Source organism: Eschrichtius robustus, chromosome 2 (genome assembly GCF_028021215.1).
Source record: "Eschrichtius robustus isolate mEscRob2 chromosome 2, mEscRob2.pri, whole genome shotgun sequence".
NCBI lineage: Eukaryota > Metazoa > Chordata > Mammalia > Artiodactyla > Eschrichtiidae > Eschrichtius > Eschrichtius robustus.
This window is the reverse complement of record NC_090825.1, coordinates 133135743-133158155: the sequence shown is the minus strand read 5'-3', so window position 1 is coordinate 133158155 and position 22413 is coordinate 133135743. Positions and strand designations below refer to the sequence as shown.

Here is a 22413-nt window from a genome sequence, read left to right as displayed (position 1 = left end):
ACTATGGCAAGAGAGTTGTGATATATGAGGGCACTTGGTGGGTATTTGGGAAGTATGACATCATCAAATTCTCCAGAAATGAGCTCAGGCTCTACTTACCACTTTTTGATACTCAGCCTAACGGATAGCCTTTGCTTTAGTAGCTGAGGCATAGAATTGAGATGAAAAAAAGTCAAGATGTGAGAAGTACTCTCTATTGAATACAGGGAAGTTTTGTGGTATTTCTTTTTTTTTAAATTTTCTTTCTGAAAACAAATTTATTCATTTTTGAAAGTACAAAATCTATCCATGTTCATGGTAACAAATAAAACAATATGGAGGTATGTCGAGAAAATATTTCTAGTATTTTAGTATCCTATCCTTCTCCACAACTCTGAGCTAGCCAAGGTTAACCATTTGGAATGTATTTATCTTTCCCACACATACTTATAGAATATATAAAACAAAAATGAGCATCTCTTCCACATAGTGGTCTCCAGTGTGCTTTTGTAATCTCAGGATGTATTAAGAGGTCAGTCTTCCCTTAAAAACCTCTGAAAACATGTGCCCTTTGGACCCAAACTCTCTTCTCATTTAGAGTCTTTCAGAGCTAGAAATACATGTCCTGATACTGCCCATAATCATAGTCTTTGCAATGGGTAATCTGTTTTCAAAAGCAGAAGAGCACAAGAGAGCTGTTTTCTCAAAAACCACCTGCAGCTACAGGTGATAAACAGGGAGTCTGAGCCTTGAGGTTATCTTGGTTTTCAACCTCTGTTGGGTTATTTCCTTAGTAGTGTACATGGTAAAATGCAACAGAAGGCTCATGGCAGTAACAGGACCACTCTGTTTGCAGACATTTTTGTCACTGGAACTCCTGCATTCCTGAGGGTAGAGACCAGGACATCTGTTACCATATCCCCCAAGCCTATCACAGCAGCTGGACCACCATGGGTACCCAGTTAGGATGATATAAACGAAGGGTGCCGAGTTGGAACGCAGCTTAGATAGTCTCAATCAGACTTAAGGCTAATGCGTTTAGCCATTCAGGAATATTTATTGAGGGCCGGCTCTGAGCCAGGTGCTGTTCTGAGTGCGGGAAATAGAGAGATGAACATGGTAGACATTCTCACAGAGCTCTAGTCTAGTTGGGAAGGCAGACAATATATACAAGTGCTCTAAGGAGAATAGGACAGGTTGATGTGGTCAGCTGGTGGTCAGGGCAGCCCTCACTGGAGACAGGGCATTTGAGAAGAGATCAGAAAGTCAAAAAAGGAGCCAGATAGGAGAAGGCCTGGGAGAGTGAGCACTGAGGTAGAATAAACAACAAGAGCAAAAGCCCTGGGGTAGAAATATTCTGGATAAGTATCAGTTGTTAATAGCCTGGGATCATCATAATCAGGGCATCAGGTGGACGTAAATAGTAACTGGAATTGTGACTAGGGATACAAATTCTATGTGAAGTTCTAAAGCAGTGCTAACCCACAGAAACATAATGTGAGCCATATATGGAATTTAAAATTTTCTAGTAGCCACACTAAAAATAGCAAAAAGAAGCAAGTACAATTAATTTTAAGAACACAGTATTTTGTTTAACCCAGTATTTCTAAATATTATCATTTCCACATGTTATCAACATAAAAAATTGAGAGCTATTATGTTTAAGGACTAAGACTTTGTGTATTTTACAAGATATCTCAATTTGGATTCTCCACATTGCAAGTGATCAGTAGCCACACATGACCTGATTCGACAGTGTGGCTTCAAGACTTCCAGGGATGATTTCTCTAAACTCAGATGATCTTCTTTGACTTCTTATTATTCGTTGAGTTCCAACATGGATTTTAAGCGACTGTCAGGTGAGCCTTCGGTTGAAATGGATTTCACATTCTATCATCAAAGTTCACTCTCAGCCCCAGAGGAGTGATCAGGTTCCCCCCTCACAATGCGTCCTGCTTGGTCAGCCTCTCTGGCATCCTGAGGCCAGTTGTCCTCAGATCTCCAAAGATCTGCTACGTGGTAAATAGCAGGGTCAGCTGTGCCTTCCCCGAGCTGGGCAGTGGGGACAGTTGGTCAGTGAGCTAAACACAGCTTTGTCTCTGGGAAATGGTGACTGCCTGTAATCATCCCAAACAGCTGCGCTATTTATGAAAAATGCCAGCGTAAAACCTTCCAAGGAAGCCACATGAAAGCCACCAGAGAAAGAGAGACACCAAGTAAAGCAGGTCCTCTTTCTTCCTCATTATTCCATCTGCACCCCTTGAGGTGAAAATCACAGAACTTCACTTGGTTTTGTCTCTTTTCTTGGCCACATACAAAGCTGTCCTCATATTGCAAAGCTTCACCCCGGACATTTGATGTATGTCAAACACAATCTAAAAAGATGCTGATGCCCACGTATTTGTACAAGGTAAGTTTGTGCAAGTGGCTTTTATATCGCCTTTCTTTTTATGTTAATGTATCCTATGAAATAGAATTTTGGATTGTGACTTTTAAAGAAGGCAGGGAAAAACAAAAGACCATAACATCTGGGAGCATTTCCTATACTTCAGGCACTCAACAGGACATCTCATTTAATCACAGTCCTACAGAGTATTATTCCCCCATTTTGCAGGTGAGGACATTGGGGTTCAGAGGGGCCAAGTCTCTTTATAAGTGAGCATACAAGCTCAACTCTGTGACTCCAGAGCCTGAGTGCTTAATGACTGCTTCATGGCTTTGCACCTGCCCTGACTTAAGGTAGGAGACTTTCATTCCCCAAACCCAACGCTGAACAATCCATTGCATGACCAATTTCTGTAAGCCGTGACCCAGTGGAGATTTGTTTCTGCCTCATTTGGTTGTGAAATGTTTGGTTGTGTATGTTGGATTTCAAAGCGGTAGCACAGAGCTCCCTCTTCGCTCCTATAACTTTGGTGCCTTGGCTGCTCAGCTAGTCCAGCAGATACATCAGTAAGAAGCTGTGTGTCAGTTACCCATGAAAGAGGACATCTCCACCCTTCTGAAAAACAGTAGAACTTCAGCCTTCTCCTCCAGTGAGGCTGAGTGAGAGAGAAACGGAACTTTCACATCAGGCAAACCCATGTCTGCCTGACCAGCTGTGCAACCTCAGGCAAGTGTCTCAACTTCTCTGTTGCCTTGTTTTTTTTAAGTGGAAATAATAACTGTCCCTGAATCAATGGGTTAACTTAGAGGATTTAAAAGATCTACATAAACCTACTAGCAAAAGAAAATCATTCAAATGATAAACCAACCACCCAAGTGTTACTTCCTTTCCTTTCCTTCTCCAAATGCTGCCCATAGAACAAGACCTCACTCTCTTGTCTTTATGTGTCCACATTTTCTTTGGGGTTTTCTTTCAGGCAAATATGTAACTGAGAACCACCATTTGGGAGGACAACATTAATATTTAACTGGTGATCCTGGTGATTTTGACATTCCGGAGTTATTTGTTTACTTTGCCAATTATTTGTAAAACCAGGGCAAAACCTTGAAAGGGGCCTGTTGCCTGGTCTTCCCAGCTGTGTCACATTTGCTCTCATTTTAGCAAATGTGAGGACTTTAGCTCTCTGCTTCCCTTCCCCCTCGCCCGTCAAAACCTCGCCCAAATAGTCATTCACCTAAGATTTAACTTCCTGAGAGCTTAAGGCTTGATTTGTTTCACAGGAGTTTGGATTAGGACAGGTATTAGAGACTTAAACCTAGAGGGAGATTTGATAATCAGATTTCAAGCATCAACTGGGAGAGTGTTTTTCAAAGGGAACCAGTATTTTTCAAAGGGGAGCGATGCCTTTAAGACTTTCTCGGGAACTTCCCTGGTGACGCAGTGGTTAAGAATCCACCTGCCAATGCAGGGAACATGGGTCCGAGCCCTGGTCTGGTAAGATCCCACATGCCGCGGAGCAACTAAGCCTGTGCGCCACAACTACTGAGCCTGCACTCTAGAGCCCGAGAGCCACAACTACTGAAGCCCGCGTGCCTAGAGCCCGTGCTCCACAACAAGAGAAGCCACCGCAATGAGAAGCCCACGCACCGCAACAAAGAGTAGCCCCCGCTCACCGCAACTAGAGAAAGCCGCGCGCAGCAACAGAGACCCAACACAGCCAAAAATAATTTAAAAAAAAAAAAAAAAAAAAGGCTTTCTCGGATCGCACTGTAAAAGGAGCCACATGCTGCTTTTATCAGAGTTTCTTTAAGATTAGGAAATATTTTTGATGATTTTAACCAGGCGTTTTGAATATTTTGTTCATTGCTTCTTCTGGCCTGTGGTACAGCCAGCCATTGTACCAATCTGAAATGGCACAATGATGCAGTAGAAATGAAAACTGATGTCATGTGAGGTGAAACTTCAGTGACTGACTTGGGGGGTTGCTTTCGCCCACCCCTACCAGAATTCCGACTATTCAGTTCTAAGATTGGTTTTAGGAGCTTTCCTGGATTCCAGTCCCATCCCCTGCAAAACATGCTGGAGGTAACCCACGAGTTCCCTCCCAGTCTCCCAATGCTGCTGTCTTTTTTTTTTTTTTATAAGGGTGTTACTATTTTTTTTTTTAAATGAGAACCTCATTCTTTTTTTTTTAAATTAATTGATTAATTAATTATTTTTATTTTTGGCTGTGTTGGGTCTTCGTTTCTGTGCAAGGGCTTTCTCTAGTTGCAGCAAGCGGGGGCCTCTCACTATCGCGGCCTCTCTCGCTGCGGAGCACAGGCTCCAGACGCGCAGGTTCAGCAGTTGTGGCTCACGGGCCTAGGTGCTCTGCGGCACGTGGGATCCTCCCAGACCAGGGCTCGAACCCGTCTCCCCTGCACCGGCAGGCAGATTCTCAACCACTGCGCCACCAGGGAAGCCCAACGCAGCTGTCTTTTATGGCAAAGGGAACCCTCATGCTGAAGGGGAGACAAGCAGAAATTCGGAACTTGGAAAAGTCACGGTTGGAATCCCTATGAGAACAAGTAATACTGGGCAAGTTGTCTCAGTTCTCTGGGCTTAGTTCTCTTAGGTCTTCCGAATCATTTAGTTCTTGGGGAGTAGGGATGCTGCTGACAGCTGCAACTCAGGGTTATAATGACCTGAGCTACTTGGAACCTGATAAAGATGTGATCTCAACGGAAAAAGCAGCGTCTTCTGGAACACCAGTGTAATTTGTAATTAGCTGTTGCTGGTTCTTCCCTCTCCCAGTCCATGATCACCTGGACCTACCCCCACTAAACTTTCAAGTTCTGGGAAGATGTGGAGCTAAGGTAGCAGGTTTCGAGGCACCTAGACTGACTTAAAGCCAGGAAACTATGATCCATCCCACACCTGCCTTCTTTTCTTTCCACAAGACCTTTTAGTCACGGCCGAACCAGAGTAAACCGGCTTTCCTCACCTCAGCTTTTCACACCATGGTTTACGAGGAGGCTGGTTGTGCTGTGGGGGAAACACTCAAGCTTCCCTTAAAGTCGCCATCTCATTAGTAGTAGCAGCCTGACTACCTGAAAATGAAAGGATTTTACTCACCCTCTCCCCACCTCCCCACGAAAACAAAAAAAACAAGAAGAAAGGAAGAAAGAAAAGAAAAGAAACAGGACTATACTCTCACACGGTTTCCAGACTCAATTTGGGATCCTCTATTAAAACTATGGATGCGTTTTCTCACAAGAAGCTATTAAGAGCAGATACTCCTGGGAGTAGTTCTGGGGTTTGGGAGTAGGAAGTAGAGAGACTTTCTTTTCACCTCTTATCCTTCTATACTGTTTCACTGTTTTACCATGAACGTGTATTTCTTTTATTGTATCTAAAAGCAGTTAGCGAAAATAAATAAATACGTTTCCCTCATAGGATTTATCCTATGGAAACATTTGTTCAAAATATAAGGACGTAGGAAAGTCCGTGTGGCGTTCTCTATTACACTGAAAAGTCTAGAGGAACCTAAATATCCACCAATAGACAAACGGTCAGATTAGTTATGGTTCATCTATCTTGTGACCACTCTGTAGCCATCGACAAAGGGTAAAGCTGGTCTATACGGAGGGGAAATAGATTATATATAAAAAGTGTAAAAAGTAGGTTTAGAACAATAGCTGGAGCATGATCTCATTTTTGGGAAAAGAAATAATAAAATATATATTAATATGTTCAATAATCAAAGAAATAATACAAGAAGTAACACTGCTACACTGGTTCTCCCTTGTGGCTGACACTATGGAAGACTTTTGCAGGGTAAGTTACACGTGACTATAATATTTGAAGTTTCTGCCATGAGCATGTAAGTTTACTAAGCAGAAAAATAAAAATACTGTTTTAAAGCAGTCACAAATTTTAAAACCACCACACTGTCATACGGGTTTGGCAGATGACTATGGGAGAAGGCCAAGTGGTACACATCAAGTGCTGGGTGTGCGAAATGACGCAGCTCTTTGCCTTTATAACCTCATGACCCCTTTAGCAGTCAGTGGCAGCAAGGCGGCACCTGCCACCTGCTCTTCTGTATCCATGGAGGTTCAAGTTCACGACATTTCCTCTCATGCTCCCCTTGAGCGCTAGTCATTTTCTTTGTAGATTAATAAACAGCTCTGTGTGCTTTTATGTGGTGTATTTGTCTTAGAGGTGAAGGAACAATTCAGGAATAATCCCAGCCTCATTCTTCTTAGCAATGATCTTAGTGATCTTAGCCTTAAAAAAGCATTGTTCGTTTAAATTTGCTTACGAAAGTGGATAGAGGGAAAAGGACTTAATGTGGAAATTAAGAGCAAGACCTAAGTGGTACAGAGTAGACCCTGAAGGTGTCCTGCACATTTTCTCTCTCAGCATCTCTGGTCTTTGAATGCTCTTTCAAAGCCCTCCTTCTTTCCAATATAGGGCATATTAGATTTCGAATGAGTTTGAAAGAATGTATTTTTGAATCTACCTTTCGAGCGCTGGCGATTCAGTAGCCAAAGTATATAAATGGATAACAACTTCATTCGATTTCAGGAAATAACTCCTTGCACAGAGATGATGTTCAAGTGATTATTTGTTACTTGGTTGATTGAGGGAACAGCAGGTAGGACCAAGCGTGCAGCAAAAAGTAATATTTGTGGACTCCATGACAAAACTCTTAATAGAAATGATTTGAAAAAGACATCTAGAATGATTGGCGAGTGGATAACAATTTCTTGACAACGTAGAGGTAAGTTAAAACTAGCCTGCCCAAAGGTTTTAGCTAATAGATAAAGAGCTCCTACAAATTATTAAGGTAGATACTAACAACATTATAGAAAGATGGGCAAAAGGGATCTAAACTGCTCTTAAACATATGAAAAGATGCTCACTGACTACAATAATAGACGTGTAAATAAATTTTACTGATATACCATTTTTTAAGTCTATCAGACTTGCAAAGATCAAAACATATGATAATACTATTGGTGAGGTTTTGAGAAAACAAGAATTTTACACGTGGCCCTGGAGAATGTTGATTGGTACAACTTCCGTGGAGAATAATTAGGTCATGTTCAGCAAAATAACAGATGCAAATATCCTTTGACACAGCAATCCCACTTCTAGAAATGTTTTCTATAGACCACAGCTTCCCAGCCTTGGCACTATTAACATTTTGGGCTGAATAATTCTTTGTTGTGAGTTTGTCCTGTGCATTGTAGGATACTTAACATCCCTGGCTCTACCCACCAAAGCCAATAGCACCCCCTTCCCCAGTTATGACAACTAAAAATTTCCAGACATTGCCAATGGTGGGCAAAATTGCCCCTGGTTAAGACATATTCATACATATAGAAAGTGAGATACCTATAAGGTTATTCGTTCCTCATTGTTTGTAATGACAAAAAAAATTGGAAACAGACTAAGTGTCCATCAAGATAGTTTTTTTACCCATACAACAAAATATTATGCAACCACCCCCCCCCAAAAAAAAAGAATAAATAAGCCCCTTGCATATCAGTATGGATTGATCTTCAAGAAGTAATGCTAATCAACCAAAAGAAAAGTTAGGAAGTGTATGTAGCATATGCTACCATTGTATAAAAAGGAGGGAAAGAAGAAAGTTTATTTGTATTTATATATACATGCATAAAGAATCATTGGAAGAGCTGATAAGTTGATTATGTTGGTTACTTTCAGGCAAGGAAGCAGTGTGGGATCAAACTACAAGGAATGCCTAATCCTAAGGTAAGTTGTTGCTTTTGTACTTAAAGCTGCTGTTGTGACCTTGGGCAAATTGCTTAACTTCCCTGTGTCTCGATTGCTTCCTCTCTAAAACAGAATTTGACTTTTATCTTCTTCAAAGAATCGTGAGGATAAACGAGAAAAAAAAAATAGGAACGTGCTCAGTCCTCTCCTTGTGGTTGTTGTTGCAGGCTGCTGTTGTTGATGCTATTGTTGTGTTGCCATTCAGGGAGGCCCGCTGAGCTAACAGGAGCATTCCTACTGGTCCCCACTCAGGACTTCATTAGACAGTGTTGGAAACTCACCAATGAGTCCTTGCCCCAACTCTCCCTTCTCAGTCACCATGGCTTCTATTACAAGACTTCTCAGACCCAAACAAGCCTAGATCTGAAAATATCCATTGTAGAACACTTAATCCAACTTTAATATCTGTCCCAGATGTCTGACCTAAGAAAAGATACTTAGCCTTTCCAAGCCTCTGTTTTTCTCATCAATACAATGGGGATAACATTAGGACCTACCGCATGTGGTTATTGTGAATACTTTTGATATGATACATGTAAAGCTGTTAATCTGGTGCCCTGAAACACAGCAAGGACTCATTAGGTAATGGCTCATATTATTCTAAATTTTATGTTGGTTACATTTGAAATGACTGCCTTCTTTTTTAGGGTGCATTCTTGGGTTCATGCCTGGATTTTAATAACATGGTTTTTTTATCAGCCATACAGTTATTAACCTTCTCTTAGCTGTATTACTTCCTGGAAAGATTTCCATATTTAACTAATCTCCATGTCTATTTGTGAATTCCTGATATCATTGGTAGTGAGATACAATCACATAGTTTCCACTTCTTTTGAGCTGGTGGGGTCTTTAGAGATCATTCAATCCAACTTTTTATGTTAGAGATGAGGCTTCAAGGTGAAATGACTTTCTAAACTAGCTGTTATCTTTTCATTTCTACTCTTCAATTTACAGCCTGGGGAGACCGAGGTCATAGAATTGGAAGCACCTTGGTGATTATTGCAGGTCAAGGGTAAGGCCAAGAGGGTGGGGTTCTGGGCAGCCTCCTTGTTCTCGCTTCAACTAGAACACTTCCTCTTCTGCTTCACATATGGGAATGGGAGTAACACGTGTAATTTTGTACTAAAAGGGGGCTCCAGTCTTTAAAAAGTTGGAAAACTTTGATCTAGTCCAATCCCTTGACACTGTGGACAAGATAACCAAATCCCAGATAGAAGAAGGACTTGACCAAGGTCACCCAGATTATTCAGTACCAGGTCCCCATTCTCTAAAGCTGCTGTGTTGTTGCTTTCTCACCTTATCTCACTTTTCTAGAATTACAGAATTACAGTCTGCTTGAGACTTTCAGTCCCTGAGGCTCTATCTAAAGTTAGAGCTAAACTCTACAGAGCAGTCAAAAATGGCTTATGTTATACCTTTCTGTATTTCATTTGCTTCTTGATAAAGAGGCTTGATGGTCTAACCCAAAGACCTTATTCACGTGAACCTTTGAGACCCCCTAAGATGATCATCTAGGGAGATGAATATTTTGCAGAGTAGGAGGCTTTTTGGCACCCCTTCCATCCTACTATGTAGAGTGGGTTCATCTACATATACATAAGACTGATTTTAAATCAAATTATCTTGCCCATGTATAAAATATTATATTTTTGCCCTTTCTCTCACTATAACATTTAAAACCTGTAAAAATAGTATTAGATATTTGAAGATCACCACAACAATGGGATTCTTTTGTTTTCTTATTAGTTTCTTCTTAGAAACATAATCTTCTCCAATGATTCTGGTAACTATTGGAGGCCCCATGCATTGCTTCAGTCTCTTTGGAAGATTATGTAGCAACGTACGGTAGAGATCAGAAAATGCTATCCCGTGACACAGTTATCCCGCATAACCTATCCTAAAGAGCCGATTTTAAAAAGCAGAAAGTTCTATATTAGGTATACTATTATTTTTCAGCATTTTCACTACACCTGAAAACAACCTGAATGTCAAACAATAGATGATAGATAAGTTCGTCAATGTGTTCAGTACAGAAAATAGATAAGTACATCTCTGACATGAACCACTCGATTATTTTAAAAAATCATATATTTGAGAAAATGATTACTTTGGAGTCCATGAATGGAAATGTATCTACAAAAGAATAATGGAAAGAGAATAAATGGAAGAATATAAAATTGTCGTGCATTATGATTATAACTACACAAAATTTATGTCTGCGTGAGAGTAAAGATCATTCTCACAGAGGCAGTAAATTGATGTTTTTAGACAAAAGGGTTTTGGAGAACAATTGGGTGTAATTGTTTCATTAATTTTTTTTAACAGTATGGAGGTGTGAAGGTTTGCTGCTCTGTCTCTGGAGATTAATTGTGGATTTAACTGGATTCTAACTTGTTTTCAGTCTTTGCTGTTAAAGGCCACCCGAGCTCAGTGTGAGTCTGAGGTCCTCAGTGTTGGTACACCAGGTGCCTTTCCACCAAAACGTGGAGTAGGATGAGTCTAGACCAAGTATCCCTGGAAGAGGGATGCTGTAAGATATAAGAAAGGGGCTCTTGAACTCTGTGTGTTCAATTGTCTGTCCCTAACACAGGCCAAGGCTTCTTCTACCTTGAGGCTTCGTATTGGCAGTTCCTTTTGCCTGGAATGCTCTCCTCCATTTCTTAACTTGACTGGCTCTTTCTCATCCTTCAAGATTTACCCTGGATGGAAATTTCTTCTCTGACCACTCTTCCCACTCAGCCCCAGCAACTGCTTAGTTTTTCCATAGAACCTACCGCAGTCTGTATCTGCTCTATATATTTATATACTTGCTTGTTGTCTGTTTCCCCCACTAGTATGTAAGCATGAGGTCAGACAGCTTGTCTCTGTTACTTACCACTGTATTCCTAGTCTCTAACATGGCACCCTGCACATAGTAGGTGCTCAGGAAATTTTGCTGAACAAATGAGTAAATCTATATATATCAGAATAGAACAGTTCCTTGATAATAATAATATTAGTAATAATAATAATAATAGTAATCAAGGTTAATAATAATAATATTATTATTATTAATAATAATAATAGTAATAAAGCTTTGGCACAAATATATGTCATTTTAGAGAGAAAAGTCCTGTATTTGAATTTTTTATAATATGCAGATATAATTCTGTGACTTTTGAATATCAAAAAAAGGAAAATATAATGAGAAGTCTACTTATAAATAACTCTAGGTTGGTGGGAATTATATGGCAACATAAGAGTTTGGATCAGGTTCTTATTCCATTAAAATACTGACAACTTTCACTGAATTTCAAGGAACTGAATTTTCTGTGCATGGGAAACCATGTCAGAGCTTCCATTCCCTCCTCTGGATCACTTTAAGTGAGGCTCCTGGGTCTTGTGAAGGCAAACCCAGACGAACCTCTCAATGAAAGTTAGGTCCTGGAAGATATACTATTTTCTGTAGGCCTAAAAACTCATTGATGAGTGGAGGAATTTACTACTAGTCAGTTAAGGAAATGGGGGGATGTGGACTACTATTTGGGCTTTGAAAATGTGAGAAGAGCTTTAAACTCATTTTCCATAGGGTCCGTTTCTGACTTTGAGATAAAGATATCATATATTACATGAACCTCATGGTTTAAGAAACTGAGCTCTTGTGCTTTCCAGTGAAACCTTTCTTCCAGACTGAGTCAGGAACTAAGCCCTCACATTCATGGTCTTACCCTGTGGCCTATTTTTACTGCAGAAACTGATTAATGGATGTACCAGACCCTGAGCAGTAGGAATTGAATCTAATTTTAACTTGGGAGTATTTGCCTCTAAAACAAGAATTCTCTATCCAATGGCTATCTCCATAAAACATCAACATCACATCAGACAAGCAAAAATCAATTCACAAAGAAATGCCATTAATGCAGACATCAAAACCGCACATTCTTGGCTTTGAGTGGCCTGAACTGCAAAGTACTTTGCTTTGGATTCTTACTTTTCTTTGCCTGGTTAGGCAAGGCCCTCATTTTTAGCTCCCAGATATCTTCTGAATTCAATTTGAGTTATGTGACCTTCATTCATTCCCTGGATATTTACTGACCACCTACTACGTGCCCAGCACTGTACTAGAGGTTACAGGGATGAGCAAGGCAGTCAGTCGCTCATGGAAGTGACCTTCCAGTGGATGTAGAGACAAAAAATGAACAAGGAAGCACATCAATAAACCCAATAAATAAGTGCAGATACTGATTACTGAAGTGTCTATGGACTTTAAAAGAAAAGAAAAAGAAACAGGATTCTGGGAAAATACTTGAAGAGATGGGAAACAATAAAGAACCAACCCTACGAAAATCTGGGTTGTTCCAGACAGTGGAACAGCTAATACAAAGACCCTGCCCTTGCAGGATCTAAAAGTGAGCGCCCCCTTAAGTGTATCTCACCCTTGTCCTACTCCTGTACAGAGGCCCTAGCGGGGGGCATGGCTTGGAGTGTTCAAGGTTCAGAAAAAAGTCAGATATGATGGATGAAGGGATCGGAATAAATGAAACTGAAAGGCAGGTAGGGACCCTGGATGAAGGGTCTTGTAGGCCATAGTTGAAGATTAACTTAAATACTCTAAACAGTCACGGAGGGCTTTAAAGTAGGGCATAATATCTGATTTCTCATTTTAAAAGTCTATTCTAGGGCTTCCCTGGTGGCGCAGTGGTTGAGAATCTGCCTGCTAATGCAGGGGGCACAGGTTCAAGCCCTGGTCTGGGATGATCCCACATGCTGCAGAGCGACTAGGCCCGTGAGCCACAGTTGCTGAGCCCGTGCGTCTGGAGCCTGTGCTCCGCAACAAGAGAGGCCGCGATAGTGAGAGGCCCGCGCACCACGATGAAGAGTGGCCCCCACTTGCCGCAACTAGAGAAAGCCCTCGCACAGAAACGAAGACCCAACACAGCCATAAATTAAAAAAAAAAAAAGTCTATTCTAGGTGTTGCATGGATAGTAGATTGTAGGAAGCCTTGAGTGTCAGTGGGAGCTGAGCTGGAAGGCAACTCAGTCATGTAGGAATGAAGTGGAGAGAGATCACGAGTGGTGAAAGTCTCAAGCAAAAATGCTCGGGTAGCTCTGAGAATATTATCTACCAAGGGTTTAGCTGTAAAAGAGAAGGAAGGAAGGGTAAGACAGGGTGGAGGGTAAAAGAGAACAGAGTTGCTTGGTTCTTTTAAAAAGAGTTGGGAGGGGGGACTGGCCTACCTGCTGGTTTCTATGTGTGTCTCTGACCCAAATCTTAAGACTCCAAACTCCTAAATTCTCACGGCTAGGCCATGATCTGCTGCCTCCAGGGAGTCCTAATTACTTACTCCTGCACCCAGGAATCTCCTGTTTGAAGTCCTTTATCACTTGCTTTGTTCTTTTTTTTTCATTAATAGCTACTTTATTTATTTAATTAATTAATTTATTTATGGCTGTGTTGGGTCTTCGTTTCTGTGCGAGGGCTTTCTCTAGTTGTGGCAAGCGGGGGCCACTCCTCATCGCGGTGCGCGGGCCTTTCACTATCGCGGCCCCTCCCGTTGCAGGGCACAGGCTCCAGACGCGCAGGTTCAGCAGTTGTGGCTCACGGGCCCAGTTGCTCCGCTGCACGTGGGATCCTCCCAGACCAGGGCTCGAACCCGTGTTCCCTGCATTAGCAGGCAGACTCTCAACCACTGCGCCACCAGGGAAGCCCCCACTTGCTTTGTTCTTAACTCTTTTGGTGTTGAGCCTTGTTCTGTTAGGGGTCCCCTTGTGTAACTCTAACCTCTCCAACAGTATCTATACATTCCTCCTTCCCTTCTTTTCTTTCTTTCGCAAATAATGAGTGAATAATATGTACCAGGCACTGTGGTAGACCCTGATGATGCCATCTTTAGCAAATTGGGCACCAGCCCTTGTAAAGCGTACAGTCTAATGGAGGGGAATGACATCAGTACAATAATCACATTAATAAGTAGGTAATTACAAATTTGGCATGCACTTTGAAGAAGGGTATGTGCCACTGTGTCAGAGTGTAACAAGAGGAGATGACCTAGGCTAGGGAAATGAAGGAAAGCTTCCCCAAGCAAGTGACCTTCAAAATGGGGGGTCTTAAAGTTGAAGAAAATCTTATGTGTTTGGAGCTCAGTGAGATGGGAGGAAAAGGAGTATGAACTGAAATGGAGGAGACCGTGAGATAGATTTTGGCGTCCACTCTCAGGCTAAAGGGAGGACCACTGAAGGGACATGCCAGCTTCTGATGAGGGTCATCAGGACATGATCACAGTCACCATGTGAAAAGCTCACACTGGCTACTGTGTGGGGAATGGAGTGGTGGGGGGCCGGTGGAGTGGGTGCAGGGAGACCATTAGGAAGTGGTAGCAATCCCAGGTGAGAGATGCTGGCAGCTTCCACGAGGAAAGTGACTCTAGGAAATGGAGAGAAATGGACAGATGCTAGAGGAACTTTCAGTGCCAAAATTTGGACACATGGTGGAGGCTCCCAGAAGTGAATGAAGACAAAGATTTGTCCTGGAGTATATGTGGAAATGATAGAACTCATAACACCTTTCATTGCAGAAGACCTATGTGGCATGGTTGCTGATTTTCAGGACTGCCCTTTACATGGAGGGCTCTAGAGCCAGAAGGCATTACATACTTTGTAATAACCCAGTGGAATCGCCAATTGGCTATGAGCAGCAACTGTTAATAGTAATAAGAACTGTTCAACAGGGAGGCTGTGTTGGCTCTGGAGACATAAGGGAGTTATTTTAATTCTCTTTGCCTCAGTTACATGCTCTGTAAATTGGGGTAATGATAGTTCCTAACTTAGAGGGTAGGTGTAAGGATTAGATGAAATAATTCATTTAGCACAGTGACGGACACATCGTAAGTACTTAGTAAATATTAGTTACTATAATTATTAGAATAATGGTGACATTCATTTCATTAAAAAAAAATCAAGAAGGAATGTTTGATCATTTTAAGACATGTAAGTAGCTTTATAGAGGGTCACACAGCCTTCAGCAACCTTTGCAAAGCCACACAGCTCTTAAGTGGTAGAGCTGCTCTTTGACCCAAATCTGTCTGACACCAGAAGCTGTGTTTTTGACCACTATGCAATAATGTTGCCAAAAGCAAGGAAAGGGGACCCTCTCCCCACCTGCCATCTTTAATTTAGGAAGGATGCATATTATAAGAGATGTTTCTGCTGCTAGATCAGACTTTGGCTAAAGGGAAGTGTCCATGAGGAGAGGTGGCCCTATCCAGACAATGACTAGAATGGTGATCTCGACTGTTTTTCCTGTCCTGTGTAAGTGGTAATGGCTCCCATGCTATGGTGACCATGGAAAACTTGTTTCCTAAGGTGCAAAGAGTCATTAAAATAGGGAAACCTTTCCATTTCTCCTGAGGGCCTTTCAGAAGATTAAGATGGTCCTATTAGTACCAAGCTTATAGCATACTTTTCTCATGAAATACTCAGCATTGAGTAGTGTTGGTGTCCTTACTTTACAAATAGGAAACAGAGGCTTAAAGAGGTTAAAAGTCTTGCCTGAGATCCCACATCTAGAAAGTGATAGAAGCAGCATTTGAATCCAGCTGTAGCAGACTATTCTGGCCTCACCATTCTGTGACACTTGTCTCCCATCTGTACTGCCCCTCCCATCTCATGCTTACTCAAAGTGCCTGAGGCCCCCGCCCCCCCATTTCTCTCTTTTACCCCTAAAAAGGATCTGATATCAGTCGTGTACAACTAAGCACGTTGTTCAGTAGGTGACTACCTCTCCAGAGTTTATCTTTATTTAAGCCTGCCCCTGCCAGTGGTGTGCTGGAGCCTGCTTATGTTGGCCCACATAAGAGCTGATTGATAAATTTTCAGGAGTTCTGTGAGCCAGTAGACTTTACATTGGTAGTTTGACATTGGTCATGATGGGAGTATTTACTCTACAGAAATTGGCAAACACCACAAACAAAGGCTCTCCCATATTCTCTACTGCCATTACCACTACAATGATTGTTAGACATTTACCAGCATACCACTGGACCCTCATCTTTCCTTGTCCTCTGTTAAAGAATGTCTGGCAACAGGGATCACTTTGCTGAGAAATTGGCAGGCACAGGGGAGTGTCTGAAATCCCGCCTGGTGGCCAGTCACCACCTGACGACTCCATGCTTCTTTCTGGCCCACTGCTCCAGCATGACAAAGGAGCTTCCCGGCCCCACGGAAAACACTTGCACATCTCAGTACCTTGAACAGGCATCTGACATCAGATCTAAATTCATGTTAAAATAAAAGGCTCAGTCAGTATGTATTATAATGACAATAATGGGCGTGGAAATTTGAAATTAGAAAAAAACAGACTTATTTTGCAGAACTACAGTATTTGTTCCTGAATATGTAAAGGATTATTTTTATATGATGTCATAAATCCACAGAATTTTAGAGCTGCAATGAACATAATTTTACAGATGAGAAAAGAGAAAAAGAAGCTGAGACCCTGAGAGGGGAAATGTTGGCCCAACATCACGCATCTCATGATGCATGTATGTCTCTACCCACACCGTTATATTTAGTCACAGAATAGAGGGAATCCAGGACCCTGATGTTAGCCAGACTTTGAAGAATCCTTGAATGTTTCCCTTCATTTGAAAATGATTATGTTATGCCACCCTGCCAGCTCCTTCACAGATATAATGATGATACAAATAATAGCTAATTTTTACTAGGTGCTTACTAGGTGACAGGACTTATGTTAAGTGCTTTATATATTAAGTTGAACTACGTACATGAAATTGCCAATATTTGATTTTTTTTGATCTACCAAATGGTAATTTCTAATAGGTCTATCTAAATATATTCCCTCTAAATATTCACCATTTTTCCATGAAGTGAATACTATTATCACACCCCTTTTACAGATGGCAAGACTGAGGCTTTAATTAAAAAATAAATTTAAAAAAGCTTTCTTCCCACAAGTGTTATTCTTATTTATAGGCAATGAACAATGTACCCTTGTGTGCAAATCGATGGCCCTAAGCAATGGAATGTACATAGAGCATAAACAATAATACCTGACATATCTTGCCTTTCTCAGTGACCTTGGAAATTTTTCTAATCAATAAATTTCTGTAATATTTAAAGAAATGCTTTTTGAAATGTTATTTATGAATATAAAGCATAGACGTTAGAAAATAAGAAATTTGATGTTTGTACATTATATATCTGCTGTATCCCGCATGGAAATGTTAGAAACTATAGCTCAGGGCTCCCCAGAATGAATTAATTGTCCTAGAATTTTCATAATGCTTGAATGAAGAAGCTGAGTTATTTTACAACATTGTCTACATGCAGATTATAACCAACAAAATTCTGAATCAAGACCATTTGGTTGTATGACTATCTGCAAATAATATTGTACAGAATTCACAACCAAACAGTTCAAAAAAGCAGTTACGCTCAGAAATGATCAGTACTAAGTACATGAGATGATGCTATGTCAAGTGTTGAGTCAGGAAAAAAAAATTAGTGAAAACTGTAAAATGGGCTTTGAAAAAAATATTTAAACATAAATGACTACTCTTCAAATATGAAACCAGAACTTCTAATGTCCCATTCACAATAGAAAAAAAATTGACTGATGCCATGTGATTAATCAGCTCTAAATGATGAATTCTCCAAGTTGAAAACTTGGCTATTGGCCCTCCATTAATTTAGTCAACAAATATTTATTAAATATCTACCACAGAGGCCTTGCGCATAAGTAATTCCATATTATTCCCAATTGATTTGCTGATTATTATCAGTAAGCATCTGCTTAAGATGAGCATGTCTTTTCACCTCTAAAAGAGAGGCAGTATTATTTCACCTGCAACTTAGAAGTCTAGGAATCCATAGGCTCCATACCTGGCCTGGCCTCTTTCAAGTCTCCATCTCATTGAACACTTCAAAGCCTGGATCTCAAAAGACCCCAAATTCATGCCTACACCTACTAAGTCAGATCCCAGCCAAGAATCAGCATGCCTTTGTCTCTAAGTGACCATCAAGCACCAACGTTATTTTCCCTACCTCCTTGATGATGGAAAAATAATATAATGATATAGTAAGGAGGCAAACATGCTTTGAAAAATTGCTGAGAAGGGCTATACAAGTGCTACTTCATAGAAACAAAGGAAAGAAGAAAGGAATGTTGTAGGTGGTATTTCCAGTCCTTTCATTTTATAAAGAAAGAACCTGATACAGAAGGTAGAGACATTTGCCCAGGCTAACATACCTAGAGAGAAGTGGAGTTTGGTCTCCTGACCCCTCTTCCAGTGCCTTTTGTACCAAACTACATTGTTATGATTATTCGTGTTGCACTTATTATTATTGATGTTATGGAATATAAGACTATCTTTAGATATATAAATACTGACTTAGCTAAGCAGCTGTAATCTTCTAGATAAGAACTGCTGTTCTATACTGTATAACATTTTGTGCGTGATAGTCTCCTGGGAAGTTCTCCAAGGGATGAAGAGGTTTACCACTGGGCTTTGCAAATTCTAGACAATTAAATGCCCGAAGACCATTATTCCCCATGTCAGGTGAGTGATGGCCATTGAGACAATTAAAACTGAATCCATAAAAATGTTGACACGGGACCCATCACTTAACCATTCCATTTCACATAAAATATTATAATTTAAAAGTCAAACTTAACCTTGCAGGGGAAAGATAAGCTAATGAATAATAAACTTACTCTTTTACAGTTTTTAGAACTGAAATCACCTAATACAGTTAACCCATCTCTTGACTTTTCTCCATGCTCTCTTCCAATTACTCTTACTGTACTTTTTAGGTTGTTATAACAAGTACATCTGTGTTTTCTGTGTTCTTATTTTAGTCTATGTATATCTTCATGAGTCAGCTCAGTCTAACTATAAAATACTCTTTTAGAAAGGACAAAACAAAGTGCTCACATACCCCATGACGGTCCTCAAAGTATGCCAGGCTGGTTTTGGTTAAAACAAAGAATCGAACTTTAAAGTTCGAAGGAGAAGTTCTTCTCTTTTGTTGGGATTTCTTGATAAGCTGTTCTTCCAGGAGGATGAAGTTGTTCATGATCCAGTCCTTGAAAAGTGATGCACCTTGGGCATCACCCCTCAGCACAACCAGAGGAAACAGCTTCAGGGCAAGGAATGAGCTGGAGAGGCAGTTGATCTTCAGAGAGTTGTTCAAAGGCAACTTGCCTCCAATGTTATCTCTCTACCAACATTCAGTCAACATTGCAGAGCTTCTCTTCTGAGGTCAAAGCCCATAACCACATCCTTTCAAAATTCAGAAAACTATGAAGCATAAGTAAAAATTATACATACCCTTTGCTGTACGGTTTAGAAATGATATCTGACGAACCTCAGACTCAAAATGATATGACGGATTAGAGTTGAATCTTCATAGTTCCTGCTTTAGCCCATGTAACAGTTAAGGCATGCAGCACAAGGGGTAGGAACGTGGACTTTGGGGTTGACGGACAATAGCTTGTGTGTTAGTTTTCTATTGGCTGCTGTAACAAATTATCACAAGTTTAGTGCCTCACGAATTTATTGTCTTACAGTTCTGTAGTTCAGAAATGCAAAATGGGTCTCACTGGGCTAAAATCAAGATGTCAGCAGGGTTGTGATCCTTTCTGGAGGACCTCTAGTGTAGAATCTGTTTCCTTGCCCTTTCCAGCTTCTAGGACCACCCGCATGCCTTGACTCTCAGCCCTCTTCCTCCATCTTCAAAGCCTACAACAGCAGGTCAAATTCTCTCATCTCATACAACTGTAACCTCTTCTTCTGCCTCCCTCTTCCATATTTAAGATTCCTTAAGATTACACTGGGCTTGCCTGGATAATCTAAAATAATCTCCCTATTTTAAGATCTGTTTATTAGCAACCTTAATTCCATATTCTACCTTAATTCCCCTTTGTCATGTAAGCTAACACATGCACAGGTTCTAGGGATTAGGACAAGGACATCTTTACCTACCACAGGTTGGCTTCTGGCTCCACCAGCTAACTAACTGTGAGACTATAGGCAAATTACTCAAGAACTCTGAGCCTCAGCTTTTTTACCTGTGAAGGGGAATAATGGTGCCCCTACATGTGGGGCTAGTCTCCGGCTTCCTTGCCAGTCTCATCTCATACCTCTCTGCTCACACATTTTCACTTTAGCCCTCATGTGTGCTTCTCATGCTGCTTTGAACATCTGCTCCCTTTCTGAAAACATCTTCTCTCCCCTGCTTTGCCTGCTTTAACTCTAAATTATACTGCTAGTCTCAGCCATGTCACTTCCTCAGGGAAGCCTTCCTGGCTTTACTAAGTCAAATCCGCCAATTATATATGTAGAGGGCACCTTATGACATACCCCTTATGACAGTTGTCATTGTACTTTTTGGACGGTGATTTTTGGATTAATGTTTGTCTCTCCCACTAGTCTGGAAGCTCCCTAATGGTAAGGAGGACTATGTGTGGTTTTGCTCACCATTACATACTCAGCAACCATCACGGTGCCTGGCACATTAAAAGGCTGTTTAGAAAAATGTGTTGAATAAGTAATCACCAGACTGGGTTGGGCAATTATAAGAGACAATGGGCATAAAACACTTAAGAGAAATATATTAAAGTGTATTATTTTGTTAAATTTAAGTAAAAGCCCATAGTAGTTTGTCTGTGCTACAGAGAAATGATTGCTTTTCCATCGCAAAACGTAGTGGAAGAGCAGAAAATAAGTAAATCCTTCAGAATGGCATAATACACAAAGTATACATGAGCTCTGAGGACAGACAAAATTACGTTGGAATCCCAGCTCTGTCACTTACTAAGCTGTTTCTTTGAGTGAGCTACTTACCCTCGCTGATCCTTGGTCTCTGTGCGGGTCCTTTTGAAGACAATCCCATAAGCTCTGTGAGTGGTGGATGCTAGTCACGTATCTGGCCTTAGAATTAAGGTATAAAGTATCATGAGTCCTACTTCTAGCATGAAGTAAATAACCAAGAAATCTCAGTGTAAGGAGGGATGGCATATGCCAGACAGGGATAAATAATGAAACAGAACAATCATTATTGCTGTATAGGAGTGCAATGATCTAGAATTTATTTTTTTTCATGTGAATTACCAGACTACAGCTTAATTTTGTCTCATATATTGGATGCCCCAGCATAATCAAGACACTCAAGATTGTTGGGGAGGGAATACTTTAAATGATTTCCCCACCTCCATTCTGAGATTGTAAGATATATGTGTGGAAATACATGCCCAAAAGAGGTAGTATTTCTTTTCTCTCGTGAATATGGACTTGAGACAGGGATTGCTATTTTCTCCAAGTATCTATTCTCCCCTTCTTCCCAGGTAACTGACTCCCTGAAGGTTATCTGGGCATCTGGCCAGCCAGAATAAAGATTACATTTTTCAGTCATGTTAACTGTATTCTAGCTAATTGAACAGGGCAGAAGTTATGAGCACAACTTCAAGGAAATGTCCTTAATGGCAATCATCATACCCTTTTCATTCTCTTTTTCCTCCTTCCTGCTAACTAGAATGTGAATGTGAAGGTTGGAGCTAGAGCAGCTATCTTATACCTTGAAGTAGAAATTGCATGTGGAGGTCAATGGAGCATAAAATAGAAAGATTCTGGGGTCCTGATGACCTTGGATCCTCCTTGCAGCCTGGGAGCACTTTTTCTTTAATGTAAAAAGAAATAAAATTTTATTTTCTAAGCCCCTGTTATTTTGAGGTTCTGTCACACACAGTAAACCTAATTTTAACTAATACAGTGCATTTTCAAACTAGACTGTAAAGTCCTTTGAGAAGGGTAGATTTATACCTGGTTTGTTCAGGTTGAAAGATTTACAGACTTCACAAAGTATTCTCATGTGGGAAAGCAAAATGTCATCAGTAGCTGTTGTAATAGGAGCCTTTCCTTGGCCAAGTCTCCATGGAGTGTAATTATAAGTAATTTTATTCTCTCTCATCATAGCACCTTCAAACCCACTCGCCGGGATTGGTTTTTGTCCTCACCTAAACATAACCTTAAGAGACCCAATATTTTCCCCATCACTCTTAGGAAAACATGTGTAAAAATAATCCCTTTGTTTTGTTTTAAAGTCCTATTGGGAATTCCCTGGTGGCACAGTCGTTAAGAATCCGCCTGCCAATGCAGGGGACACAGATTCGATCCCTGGTCCAGGAAGATCCCACATGCCGCGGAGCAACTAAGCCCGCGAGCCACAGCTACTGAGCCTGCGTGCCACAGCTATTGAAGCCCGTGCAC

General features: G+C 40.8%; 1 protein-coding gene across 1 annotated transcript in view; it reads right to left on the bottom strand.

Moving 5' to 3' along the window:
• Positions 1-19237, bottom strand: part of ITK (IL2 inducible T cell kinase) — a 63954-nt gene extending 44717 nt beyond the window's left edge. Inside the window, exon 1 of the mRNA XM_068536280.1 lies at positions 19085-19237. Coding sequence (XP_068392381.1) covers positions 19085-19222 — 138 coding nt within the window. The 5' untranslated portion in view covers positions 19223-19237. The remainder of the gene's footprint in view (positions 1-19084) is intronic.
• Between the last annotated feature and the right edge of the window lie 3176 nt (positions 19238-22413).